This window comes from Gorilla gorilla, chromosome 1 (genome assembly GCF_029281585.2).
Source record: "Gorilla gorilla gorilla isolate KB3781 chromosome 1, NHGRI_mGorGor1-v2.1_pri, whole genome shotgun sequence".
Classification (NCBI taxonomy): domain Eukaryota; kingdom Metazoa; phylum Chordata; class Mammalia; order Primates; family Hominidae; genus Gorilla; species Gorilla gorilla.
This window is the reverse complement of record NC_073224.2, coordinates 148,165,668-148,178,522: the sequence shown is the minus strand read 5'-3', so window position 1 is coordinate 148,178,522 and position 12,855 is coordinate 148,165,668. Positions and strand designations below refer to the sequence as shown.

The window sequence follows — 12,855 nt, the reverse complement described above, 5'->3', positions numbered from 1 at the left end:
CAAGCCTCTGATGGTGCTGTAACCCTTCTCAGGAATCAGGAAACGCCCTGAGCAATTAAACTCACGAGTCCGACAGAACGGGGTGGCTGCATTTTACTTCAAAGTCAGAGGGTACTAGGAGCTGGTTTTCACGGGGATGGAAACCATGACACTGGTCCTCACTTGCTCTAAAAGATAAATCTGATCTCTCAGCATTGTTTATGCTCTTCTGCTGTCCTCTGTTGCCAGAAAGTCATTTTCCAGTTTCCTGTTCGCTTCCAAGGCTGTTGTTTCCGAAACCAATGATTACAAATGAGAGGTGTGTTCTCAGATGAAAAATACAATAGGTCTACTCTGACCTGAGGAGAACCCAGCAGGGAGGCCGATGACAAAACATTGCTTTGGTACTGAGGGCTTTTTATGTACTGTTGTAACAAGTGTGTTTCTGATACAAATTCTCTGCTGGCCTATAAAACTGTTCATCCAACTTAAGCGTTACTGTCTCCCTTAATCTTGTCAACCTGCTGCAGTTACTACTTTTGGGTGTAGGCTCTGTCACCGCCTCTACACAGGAAAATTAAAAATCTCTCCCCAGCTGAAGAACTTTAAGGCACCTGGGAGGTAGGAATTTATTAATAGTAAAATATTAGAGATGGGGTGATTTATAATAGATCTTGATACTGATCTTGCACCAATAACAAACCAAGGGGAAATGGGGCTGATTTAGTAATTCCCTCACATTTAAGGATGACATCATGAAAACCAACTACTCCAGTCTTCAGTCATAGTCAATTACAGCTTGGAGCCAGCATGGTAACTGTTTTGCTAATTTGTAAGTAACGGCACTTATTTCATTTTGAAAAATATTTGCCTTTAATATTTGGTAGAGGCCAGGCGCGGTGGCTCACACCTGTAATCCCAGCACTCCGGGAGTCTGAGGCGGACGGATCACTTGAGGCCAGGAGTTTGAGACCAGACCGGCCAACATGATGAAACTCCATTTCTACTAAAAATATAAAAAATTAGCCAGGCACGGTGGCATATGCCTGTAATCCCAGCTACTCAGGTGGCTGAGGCATGAGAATTGCTTGAACCCGGGAGGTGGAGGTTGCAGTGAGCCAAGATCACACAACTGTTCTCCAGCCTGGGTGACACAGCAAGACTCTGTCTCAAAAAAAAAAAAAAAACAAATTTGGTAGAGACTGCACAAAGGCTGCCTCTGGCCCTCCTACTATTACCCTCAAAACAGATCAGCTGTTATTTTTAGCATAGACCATATCATGACATATCTACAAAAACCAAGTTATCCATTGAAAGTAACAAAAAGCATTAGGTGAGTTTAAGTTGAAGGAGTAAGCAATCTTGGTAAAAGTGAATTGAGCCAAGGTAAACTTTATAGACTAATTAGCATGTCAGCAGGTCAAATGGTTTTTTTAAATAGTTTTATTGAGATACAATTCCCATACCATAAAATTCACCCACTTAAATTACAATTCAACAGTTTTTAGTATATTCACAGAATTGTGCAACCATTACAATTTTAGAACATTTTTGTCATCTCCTCCACCTTTTTTTTTTTTTTTGGTTGAGATGCAGTCTCACTCTGTTGCTCAGGCTGGAGTGCAGCAGCGCAATCTTGGCTCACTGCAACCTCCACCTCCTGGGTTCAAGTCATTCTCCTGCCTCAGCCTCCCAAGTAGCTACGACTACAGACACCCGCCACCATGCCAGCTAATTTTTGTATTTTTAGTAGAGAAGGGGTTTCACCATGTTGGCTAGGCTAGTCTCAAACTCCTGACCTCAGGTGATCCACCTGCCTTGGCCTCCCAAAGTGTTGGGATTACAGGTGTGAGCCACCTCGCCCGGCCTCCACTTTTTTAAAAAAACCTGTAATGTTTAGCAGTCAACCTCCATTTCCTTCTTTCCCCTCTAGCCCTAAGCAATGACTAATTTACTTTGTCTCTATAAATTTCTGTATCCTGAACATTTCACATACATGGAATCATATGATATGCGGTCTTTGTATCTGTCTTCTTTCATTTAGTGGATTTTCAAGGTTCATCCATGCTGTAGCACCTATCAGTATGCCATCCTTTTTATTGCTCAGTAACATTCCATTGTATGGATATACCACATTTTATTTACCCATTCATCAGAAGATGAACATTTGGGTTTTTCCACTTTTGGGCTAATGCTGCCATGAACAGTCACAGACAAGTCTTTGTGTGGACATGTGTTTTCACTTCTCTCGGGTATATACCTAAGAGTGGAATTGCTGGGTCATGTGGTTCAAATGATTTTTAAAAACTGTTTGCACAGCTGCGGGAATGTTCTCCACAGTCATATGTCAAGAGAGTGAGCGATATTTAATCCTTATACACACCCATCTTACCATCCACAAACAATCTTTCATTCTCTCGTCCTGACCCTCATTCTGATGTTATCCTCTATGCTCACTTTGTATATGCAAATTACTCTGAGGTCTGCCGTATGTGAGCAACGCAGAGCCAGATGGAATCTCCAAAAATCAGTTATCCCAAAATCTTGTTTTCAAACAGTATTGAACTACAACCATCTAATTCTTAAACGTCCCTCTGTTGTCTATTCTCAGAAACATCTTCAAATCACTGGCCCAAAATCATATATATACTATACTAATATTGAAGGAGAATAATGTTCAGGTTTTTAAACAAGTTTGAGACTACCCTTTGTAGGCCCTCTTTCTTTTCTTCCTCACTGAACACACTATGTCCCTGATGCCAGCTAATGTTATGTATCCTCAGTACTGCCAGGTCCTAAAATGAATCCCATTTTGAATAACATAGTAACCAAGTGCAGGAGAGCTCTGCTGTCACTCCTTGAGGTATTTTTCTTTTGTTTCAGTAGTCTTACTCGAATTTGTTTTCAGAGTCAACAACAGTACTGCACAATTTAACATCAAGAATTTTCTGCTGTTGCTGCTTCTGTAACAGCTTGGACTTTTTTTCCCTCTTGAGTTCCTCTGAGAGAAGCATATATAAAATGAGTAATTGTCGCTGCTAAAGAATTGCTGGAGTCAGCAACGCTTCATAGGAGCTGCATTTCCTCCTCTCCTCCTTTCCCTCTCACCACAAACTCTCCCCCATCAGTTCAGAATTAAAGGCACATTACTGGGATAAAGAAATCTGACCTGAAATATGAGTTGCAGCAACAATGGCAAGCAACCAAGAGTATTAACAATAATTTCCAGTGTTGCTGGAAAGGTTAGATGATCTGTCTTTGAAATGAGCCAACTCTGCACACGTTCATGAGATTAAAATCAGCTTGCTTTTCCTTAACATCTCGTGCTTCTCCTCTTCCTACCACCCCAAAAAGATGGGGTGGCTGAGGCACATAAACAAGTGGCTCTGGAAATTAACTTTCTTGACCAGAAGAAAGCTCAAAGATAAATTCCATTCTGCATTACTTTTCCTATACTTCACTATGATCAGGATTTTTTGTGGTTTCTCTCTCCCTGGAGAGCGACTACCTGAGTGATAACATTTCTGACACACAGAAGCTTAAAAACAGAAGGAAAGCACTCTGTGTTATCTTGTTGGGAAATCTGTACTCTTAAATGATGACCATTCACCCACAATCTAGGCCATTTTTGAGCCACAGGAAAGAGGCCACTTCTCTCTGAAGATGATGACCTTGCGCAAATAAGTTTTCTGCACCTGTTTTGTCACCTGTAAAATGAGTATAATTGTAGGATTCATGGAGTTACTGTATGAGTGCTTCGGACAGTGCTTGGCAGAGTAAATGCTGAGTAACTATGAGCATACATCTTTATCATCACCATCTCCGCTAATGTCACTGCCACCTTTGGGAAGCTGCCTAGATAGTGATAAGGAGCTATGCTCAGGGATCTTCAGGCAAGTACAAAGTACCGCCATCTTTATTCCAGAGTGTTCCCATTTCCCCTCACTCATCCTGCAGAAGCAATAAGTTCATATGACAAAGTAAAGAAAGAAGAGAGAGGACACAGGAGGAAATGGGAAAGACATTTCAAACAACAGAGAAACGGTACCTTATTTGGTTTCTCACAATCATGTTTAAAAGATGAAATTATTATTATTATTTTTGAAACAGGGTTCCGCTCTATCTCCCAGGCTGGAGTGCAATGGCAATCATGGCTCACTCCAGCCTCGATCTCCCAGGATCAAGCAATCCTCTTGCCTCAGCCTCCCAAGTAGCTGGGACTACATGTGCTAACCACCACACCCTGCTAATTTTTTTTTTTTTTTAGTTTTATTTTTAGTAGAGATGAGGTCTTGCTATGTTTCCCAGGCTGGTCTTGAACTCCTGAGCTCATGTGATCCTCCCACCTTGGCCTCTCAAAGTGCTGAGATTGCAGGTGTGCACCACCATCATGCCTGGCCTAAAAGTTGAAATTCTTATGAACGTTTTTTTCCAATACGGAGGGCCAGGAAATGGGGAGAGCCAACCAATCTCTAGACAGAGAAATCCTAAAGTTGCCCAATCCAGACAGCAGCTGGTATTTTAAATCTGTTCTCTTATGTTCATACATGAGCTTCTTTTGTTGAACCCCAGAAGAGAAGAAAAGGACTTCTGTCCAGAAAATCATCTCTGCAGACTCAATGGCAGTGGGCTGAGAGCTGATACCTGCACCTACCTCTCTCTGTAGTTGGCCAGGCCCCTGGTCCGCAGTGCGGAGATTCAGGACATGCACCTCCTGTGGCAGCCCAGTTGTGCCTCTGCTGGCACAGCCTGACAAAACAGTGAAGCTCTCCATCAAGGCCTGGACAGGATGGGAGGCACTGACAGGTGACAGTTCACACAGTGCACCAGGCTCTGGACCTGCCAAGGGAATCACAAACACAAGCCACTCAGAAACAGCAATTAATTCTGCCCCAAAGGGGCAAGGGTGATCAAACCACTGCCAACCCACCAGAGATGCCTTTCCAGGTAAACTGTTCCAAGACTAAGTGGCCAAAAAGCTAGCCTATCTTCTAAAATCCCAATCTCTTAAATTTCTTTTGGATAATTCGGTATGTATTTGATTTTTTAAATTCCCTTTTGGACTCACAAGTCATGAATGCATTCCTCTGGGTAGAAGACACTTTCCATTTAACATTTGTGTTTAATTCCTTCTTCCCTCTTGGTAGAAAATCAGAGATAAAATAAATTGCTTAAAGTCCCAATAATACTGTACATAAATAACATTAAATACCTAAAATTGCACTTAACAAAAGTATAAGATACAGATCCTATCTTTTCAGAGCTTCCCTTTATTAGGGAAAGCAAAACAAACTTAAGAACAATACAGAGCAAGATGTAACATGTAGAGGCGATCAGGGCCAGAGCTGTACAGCAAAATTTGGGCCAGAGGTCAGAAAAATCCTCCCAAAAGTAGGATCTGAGCAGAGCCTCAAATAGAAAAAGCAGAACGCTGGTCATACTTGGTTCCTGCTTCTTCATTCCCTCTTCCTCTAATCAGTCAAGCCTTAAATCCTAAATCCATCCACTCCTCTCCATCTCTACTTCTTTACCGACCCTAAACAATTACAAACCTTCCTGAACGGAGTCTGAGGACTCAAGCTCTGCATGCCACCTTCCACACAGGCACTGTCCACCTAACCTAGAGGCACTCAATGTTACGGGTGTTCGCAAAGCAAATGCCTGCCGTTGGCATCTCTGTGGGCAGTTCCTGTCCCTTCAGAACAGCTGCCCTACCAAACAAAGCCTGAGCTCCACCACAGAGCACAGGAGGCCCTTCTTGATCTAGCCCCTTCCTATGTCGCATCCCTCCCCACTCCACATCAACTTATTTAAAGGTCTCCAGACACACCAGGATGTTTCCCAACTCCATGTCCTCATTCAAACCTGCTTCCTTTACCCAAATTCCTCTTCCACTCTCACTCCGCCCCCACAACAAACATCCCAAGCTGAGGAAGGCTCTCTTTCTCTGCCCTCCTGCAATCCATCTGCCTGTCTCCACTACTGCATTTACATGATAGCCACTGGTGTACACATCCATCTTTATTGGTCGAATATGACCTCTCTGAGGGCTGTGGGTACTCATCTTTGTATCCTCAGCATTCATCTGCAGTGCCTGGCATATATGAGATGATCAAAAAACGTTTGTTAAATGTATAAATGAATCATTGAGCTTAAAAAAAATTGTCCCCTCTCAGATCAGTGAGTAGGGCACCATTCCAGGGACTTGGATTTGGCTGTAGGGAATAAGGGAAATAGGCTGCTACAGCCCTGACATCACTGCAGCCTCCTTTCACATTGGCTGGATTGATAGAGACATACCCAGGGGAAGAAGGAACTGGATGCTTACTCCTCACACACTTCTGTGAGCTTGGTGCTATTGTCTCCATTCAATCACCCAGGAAACTGGGCTGAAACATACAGTGCCCACTACACCACAACCTCCCAGATAGAACCCACGAAAAAGGCCTGAATGTACTCCAGTTTGTTCTTCCTGACTTCTAAATAATAAAGGTACTCTCCAGGGTTGCAAACAAAGTTCAGAACCAGCCAGTCTGCACCCAGAAGCAGACACCCTGCCTGGTGGGCCAAGTCTATTTCAGGACTTACAGAAATTATCTAGGCTGATAATAGCTATCTGGTCTGAAATGAAGTATGTGCCTTCTCAAATAGTCACTGCCACTCTCTGGACTGTGGCCAGCTGCTTTCTGAGAAAGCATAAGGTGGTGAAGGAAGATGTCCCGAGAGCAACAACAGGAGGTACTGACTGTAAATTCCCTGGAGCCCCTGGCGGGGTGCAGGGAAACCGTATGGGCAGGTGCTCCCTCTGCTGCCCTCATCCTGCCCTCCTGGCCTCCGGCTTTCCCAGCCGCAGTGGGATGTCTGGTATACTTCACACCCAGAGCTTCAAGAAATTATCCTACTCCTACTCAATTCTGGGGACACACACTGGCTACAGCTACCCACACTGGGAAAACCTTCTGAACTGGTTGCAGAGCCTCCTGCCATGAATTTACAATTATCACAAATTAAGCACAAATAAAAATGCCTTTCAGTTCCATTCTTGTATGTGTGCAAAGCTCTGAACAGGCTGAAAACACATCTGCAAAAAGGCCTGCAATCTATTTGATCTGCCCTCCTCCGCAAGATGCCACCATCACCCATTAAGATCTTCCTTAAATCACCATACTGCTCACCTCCACACTGGGGCAGGGGCAAAAACTCAATGGAAACAAATCAAATAATAAGGTACTCCCAAAGAGGGAGGGAACCAGTGCCAGGAAGCCTTCAGTGCTGAGGATGTGCGCTTCTTGACTTAGAGTCTATGCTCTCTGTTTTGCCAGAGTCCAGAACAGGGCAAACACCCTCTTTAAGGGCTAGAGCTCTAGCCATGGGTTGGTTATATGAGTCAGTCCAAGGTCAAAGAAAAGAGAAAGCAATGCATGGGGCACACCCTGATCAAGTGCCAGGACAGCGACTCTTTACAGAGACCCACTGGAGGCCAGGTGCAATGGCTCATGCCTGTAACACCAACACTTTGGAAGGCCAAGGCAGGTGGATCGCTTGAGCCCAGGAGTACAAAAGCAATCTGCACAATATGATGAAACCCCATCTCTACAAAAAAAAAAAAATGTATATATATACACACACACACACACACGCACGCATATATATATACATATATGCATGCATATATGTATATATATGTGTATATATGTGTGTGTGTGTGTGTGTGTGTGTGTATATATATATATATAAAAGCAGTTGTGGTGGTGCACACCTGTAGTCCCAGCTACTTGGGAGGCAAAGGTGGGAGAATCACCTAAGCCCAGGGAAGTCCAGGCTGCAGTAAGCTGTGATCACACTACTGTACTCCAGCCTGGGTAACAGAGTGAGACCCTATCTCAGAAAATAAAAATAAAAATACAGAGACTTACTTGGCTTGACGTTTAAATACACTCAACAGTGTGTTCCTGACCATCTGACACAATAGAGTAGTATTTGGTTTTCAAAGTTCCTCATAGAATTTTTTTCCCTCCAAGATTGAAAAAGAAAAAAAGCTACAACATATGATTAAACTATCCTTACACCAAAAAGACAAAAAAAAAAAAAATCAGGAATTATCTACCACCATCCCCAGGGGCATATAAGAAATGGTATCTTTAACAGTTCAGCATACAACGTAATAAGAGACACTGCTCGGCCCAGTGCGGTGGCTCATGCCGGTAATCCCAGCACTTTGGGAGGCCGAAGCGGGTGGATCACCTGAGGTCAGGAGTTCAAGACCAGCCTAGCCAACATGGTAAACCCCATGTCTACTAAAAATACAAAAATTAGCTGGGCTTGGTGGCATGCACCTGTAATCCTAGTACTCAGGAGGCTGAGGCAGAAGAATCGCTTGAACCCGGGAGGCGGAGGTTGCAGTGAGCCAAGATCGCGCCATTGCACTCCAGCCTGGGCGACAAGAGCAAAACTCTGTCTCAAAAAAAAAAAAAAAAAAAAGAGAGAGAGAGACTGCTCCCATTTATTAAGTGCCCACTATGCAATGCTAGGTGCTGCACATCCTTCTGACACATTGCAAGGAAGCAGCACTAACCCCATTTTAAAGAAAGCAAAGTAAGCTCAATGTGCTTAAGTAACTGTTTCAAGGTTGCCCCAGTCACCCAAAGCTTCAGACTTGGCCCTCCTTGGGGCTCTCTCTCTCAGAAGGCAGGGTCCTGAAGTGCCCAGCCTTGCAGTAATCAGGGCAAGAGAGATGATGGTGCCCGTGGAGATGGAGAGAAGGGGACAGAGTTGAGTGGCCAGGGAGAGAATCCACTGGGTGAGGAGAGGGAAAGGGTGACCAAGCATTGTATGGTGAACATCCAGCCCAATGCCTGGGCTACTGTGCCAACACTTTCTGTGAAAATAAAAAAGTGGTCATAGATTTAGGGGTGAGATCTACCGTTTTGTAACTTACTTTGAAATACCTCCCAAAGAATAAGATGGATTGACAGATGGAGAGATATTTGATAAAGCAACTATTGCAAAATGCTAATTGTGGAATCTAAATGTTCCCTGTACAATAGTTTCAACATCTCTACATGTTGAAACTTTTCATTAAAGAAAAGTTGGGAGAGGGAGGCAATGCTTATAAAAAAAATTAAGCCCAGAAATGCCTTAAGAAACCTTCCTCAAAAAGTGTGCCAGCATCACACTGCTGCTGAGAGAGCAAATTGGTATAATTTTTCAGTGGTATCCAAGGCCCCACAAAAGGTACATATCCTTTGACCCAGCAACTTCCCACTAGGATTTTATCCTGAAAAACATAACTGGATAAGTTTGCAAAGGGTACAGAATGTACAAGTGGAAAAAATTAAGACTTAAGGGAGGGGACAAAAAGTCCCTGTGAAAACACCCAGGCTAAAGGACATAGGTTAAACTCTAAGTATGGGGTAGAATAGTCCTCTCCTAAGAGAACAGACACAGTGTAGGAGTCAGGGGAGAGGGTTTCCTTTGGGTAAAAAAAAAAAGCCTCTCTGGCCAAGAAAGGAAAGAGGCAGTGTGATTGTATGAAGTTTTCCTTTGAATATCTTGGAGAGACGCTCTTCTGCCACCAGCTGTTCCATCGCCGCCTTCCAGGTAAAATGCCTGCCAGGCCTTCCTGGAGTGCACTATCCTTTTTCCATAGATTTTCTCAAACACATCCATGGGTTCAACTCTCATCTCTTTACAGAAATGACTCCAGGCCATCTCAGACTTACTTATTTCTCCTTTTTTTTCTTTTTCTTTCTTTTTTTGAGACAGTCTCGCTCTGTCGTCCAGGCGGGAGGGCAGTGGCGCGATCTCGGCTCACTGCAGCCTCTGCTCCCCAGGTTCAAGTGATTCTCGTGCCTCAGCCTCCCAGGTAGCTAGGATTACAGGCGCCCACCAACACACCCAGCTAATTTTTGTATTTTCAGTAGAGATGGGGTTTCATCATATTGGCCAGGCTGGTCTCGAACTCCTGGCCTCATGTGATCCACCTGCGTTGGCCTCCTGAAGTGCTGGGATTACAGGCGTGAGCCACTATGCCTGGCCCATACTTCTTTTTCTAAGCTCCAGGCCTGAATATTCAACAGCTCCTTCACCATCTACTTTTGTCTCATGGACACCCAATCTCAACATGCAGAACTCAGGATCTTTACCCCTCGTGCCTGTTGTTCCTCCTTCATTCCCTCCCTAAGTAAATGGCACCAGCCTCTTCCTACGTACACCTGGCACCAATCTGGGGGAGGTGCCCCAACATCACCCCTTCCCTCTCCTCACCCAATGGATTCTCTCTCTGGCCATTCAACTCTGACCCCTCCTCTCCATCTCCATGGGCACCATCGTCTCTCGTTCCCTGATTACTGCAAGATGCTCTTAATTCTTATCTCCACCAAAATGTCTTCTATAGAGCAGCCAAACCGATCTTCTGAAAAACCCAAGTCTGATCCTGCTTTTCTCTGCTTTAAAAGACTTATCGCTCCATCTCTGCTGTCCAGATGAAGCCCCAAAACCTCAACGTGACTTACAAGGCCCTCCAAGATCTGGCCCTGCTTCCTACCATCGCCCTGTCTCTCATTCCTCGGACACTTGCTCCCATGTTTTGGCCATTCTGGTGAAGCACAGAAGTGCTCGCTGTCTCCCTATAGCCATCGTTCTCCTTTCTCCAAGTGCCAGCTGGACACACAGCCACCTAGAACGAAAGCTATGTTTCCCAATCCCACTAGCAGCTGGCAGCTTCCTGTATGAAGGGAAGGAGGTCAGTTCTGCCATTTCCTTCTGACTGCTGGTTGGAACGTGGATGTAACGGGCAGCACTAGAGCAAGCCTCTGGGGCCATGAGACAGAAGCAGCATGCTGAGGAGGGCACAGCAACTGAGAAGCCACCTGGGTACTTGATGAACATGGAGCCACGGGATCAGCTCTGAACTGCTTTTTTTTTTTTAATAGGAAACAAATGTAAACTCTTTTTTTTATATAAGCCAATGTTATTTTGGGTTTTCTGACATTTGTAGCTTAACCTACCCTAATTAATGTACTTGCCTTCTTTTATTTCATCAGAAGTGCCAACCTTTGTCCCAAAGGAGCCTCTGAATAACAAGGTTTCCCCTCCAGGAACACATTCCCCACCGCTTCTGTTCCTTCCCACCACCATGGCCTGAAAAACTTCTGCTCATTCTAACTGATCTCTCAAGGAAGCTCCCCAAATCTCCCTCGCTGTGTTAGATCTGTATTTTTTCATACTCTCATGGTACTCTCCGTTTCTCTCCACAGCACTTCCTGTGATGAGATGTACATAATTATTTGTGCAATTATTGGTTTCACATCTACATGCTCCCAAAGACTGCAAACACCACGAAAGAACAGAACCCAACCATTCCGTCTGCTGCTGCCTGCCTCACCCCAGCACAGTATCTGGCACACAATAGACACTCAATTATCGCTGAGAAATGGGGAAGAACTATGGGGTGATGCATGCTGCATGGGCTTCGTGCCAATAAGGGACTGTCTGTCTCAGACTTCCTGCTTTCACTCTTTACCTGAGAGCCAAAGCCTCACTCTTATACTAAAAGGGGCAGAAAAAAAAAAAACACCAACCATGAAATGAAGGAGGTGGCATTTTTGGTTGCTAAGAATCAAGTCCCAGTTGGGGCTTCCCCACCTTCAACTGTCACAGAAAGCAGGAAACACAAATCTGTTTTTGTCTTCTCTTCCCGGACACTCTTCTGGCCAATCTCCTCTCTCCAGGTGGCAGGACAATCCTCTATCTCTCCGTTGGCACACCACACCCCCAGCCTCATCCTGCCACTTCTGGGTCAGGCCCTAGCCTTCCTGTCCCTTTCCCTCTGCCACAGCCAGCTCATGAACTTGTCTCCCATCCTTCCCCCTTGGCCTCATAGTGGTTCCTTCCGCAATCTGTCTGCACAATGCCAGGGCCAGCTCCATTCAGGAAGGCTTCCACCTGGGAACAGCATGATCCACCCCACAGGCTCTAGCACACGTGCCTGAGTTAACACAGTGGCTCAGATTCTCACTTGACCACCATGGGGCCCGAGTATAGCACCTCCCAGCCACGAAGGCTTGGAAACCAGGAAAACATGCTCCGAAACCCCATCTGACTCATCTGCTCACTTTTGTGGTGACCTGTGAGCTCTGGAGCTGCTACTGTAGGCCCTCACCGGCAGCCTCAAAAGGCTGGGAGTGTCTCCTGTGGCCACGGCTGAAAACCCACATCCCGTCTTCCCTACACAATCTCTTCCCTGCAGTCGAGAGCCAAGTGAGTGACATGCTCTGATGATGCTCCTTATCAGCAGCACAGCAAAAGCTGTGTTACCACGTAAGGATCATCCAGGGCGTGGACGATGACGAAAGAACACACCTGAAAGCAACAATGCTCATAAGCACACACGCGTGCTCACTTCACACCATACTCTATCATGAAAAGGCATGTTGCAGATACTTCATCCAAAGCCTCACAGAAACTCTATAACCCACTATAAGTAAACTGTTGTGAGCCACACAGAGGTAGAATGTGTATTTCAGAAAAGTGCTTCCTGGCAGTAATGTACATATGGATTCACCTCCAGAGACAATCCTCACTGGTGCCTCGCAATCTGGATATTTCAGTTCATTCTGGGCATCTGGTATGTGACGAGTACAAGATTCCTTAAGGGTAGCTCCCAAAGAAATCTAACTTTTCCTTGGACTCAAAGTGTGAGCTGAGTTTAATCCTCCCCTGCTGGCTTACTCGAGAAATCTGATCTCAAAATCTTGCCGGGTGTCGTGTCTTGTTTGAACTGAAGTCAGGCTCTGCTCTTCTGTTTGGTACACTCTCCTCGGCCACCAGCACAGAGGCACAGCCCCCTTCACCCACAAGATGCTACTTCTACTG

The 12,855-nt window shown here is 45.0% G+C and overlaps 1 protein-coding gene across 2 annotated transcripts in view; it reads right to left on the bottom strand.

Annotated features, from left to right (window-relative positions):
- Window positions 1–12,855, bottom strand: part of TGFBR3 (transforming growth factor beta receptor 3) — a 205,999-nt gene that overhangs the window by 112,230 nt on the left and 80,914 nt on the right. For both annotated transcript variants that reach the window (XM_004026122.5, XM_004026123.5), the window contains exon 3: window positions 4,634–4,818. In XM_004026122.5, coding sequence (XP_004026171.3) covers window positions 4,634–4,818 — 185 coding nt within the window. The remainder of the gene's footprint in view (window positions 1–4,633; window positions 4,819–12,855) is intronic.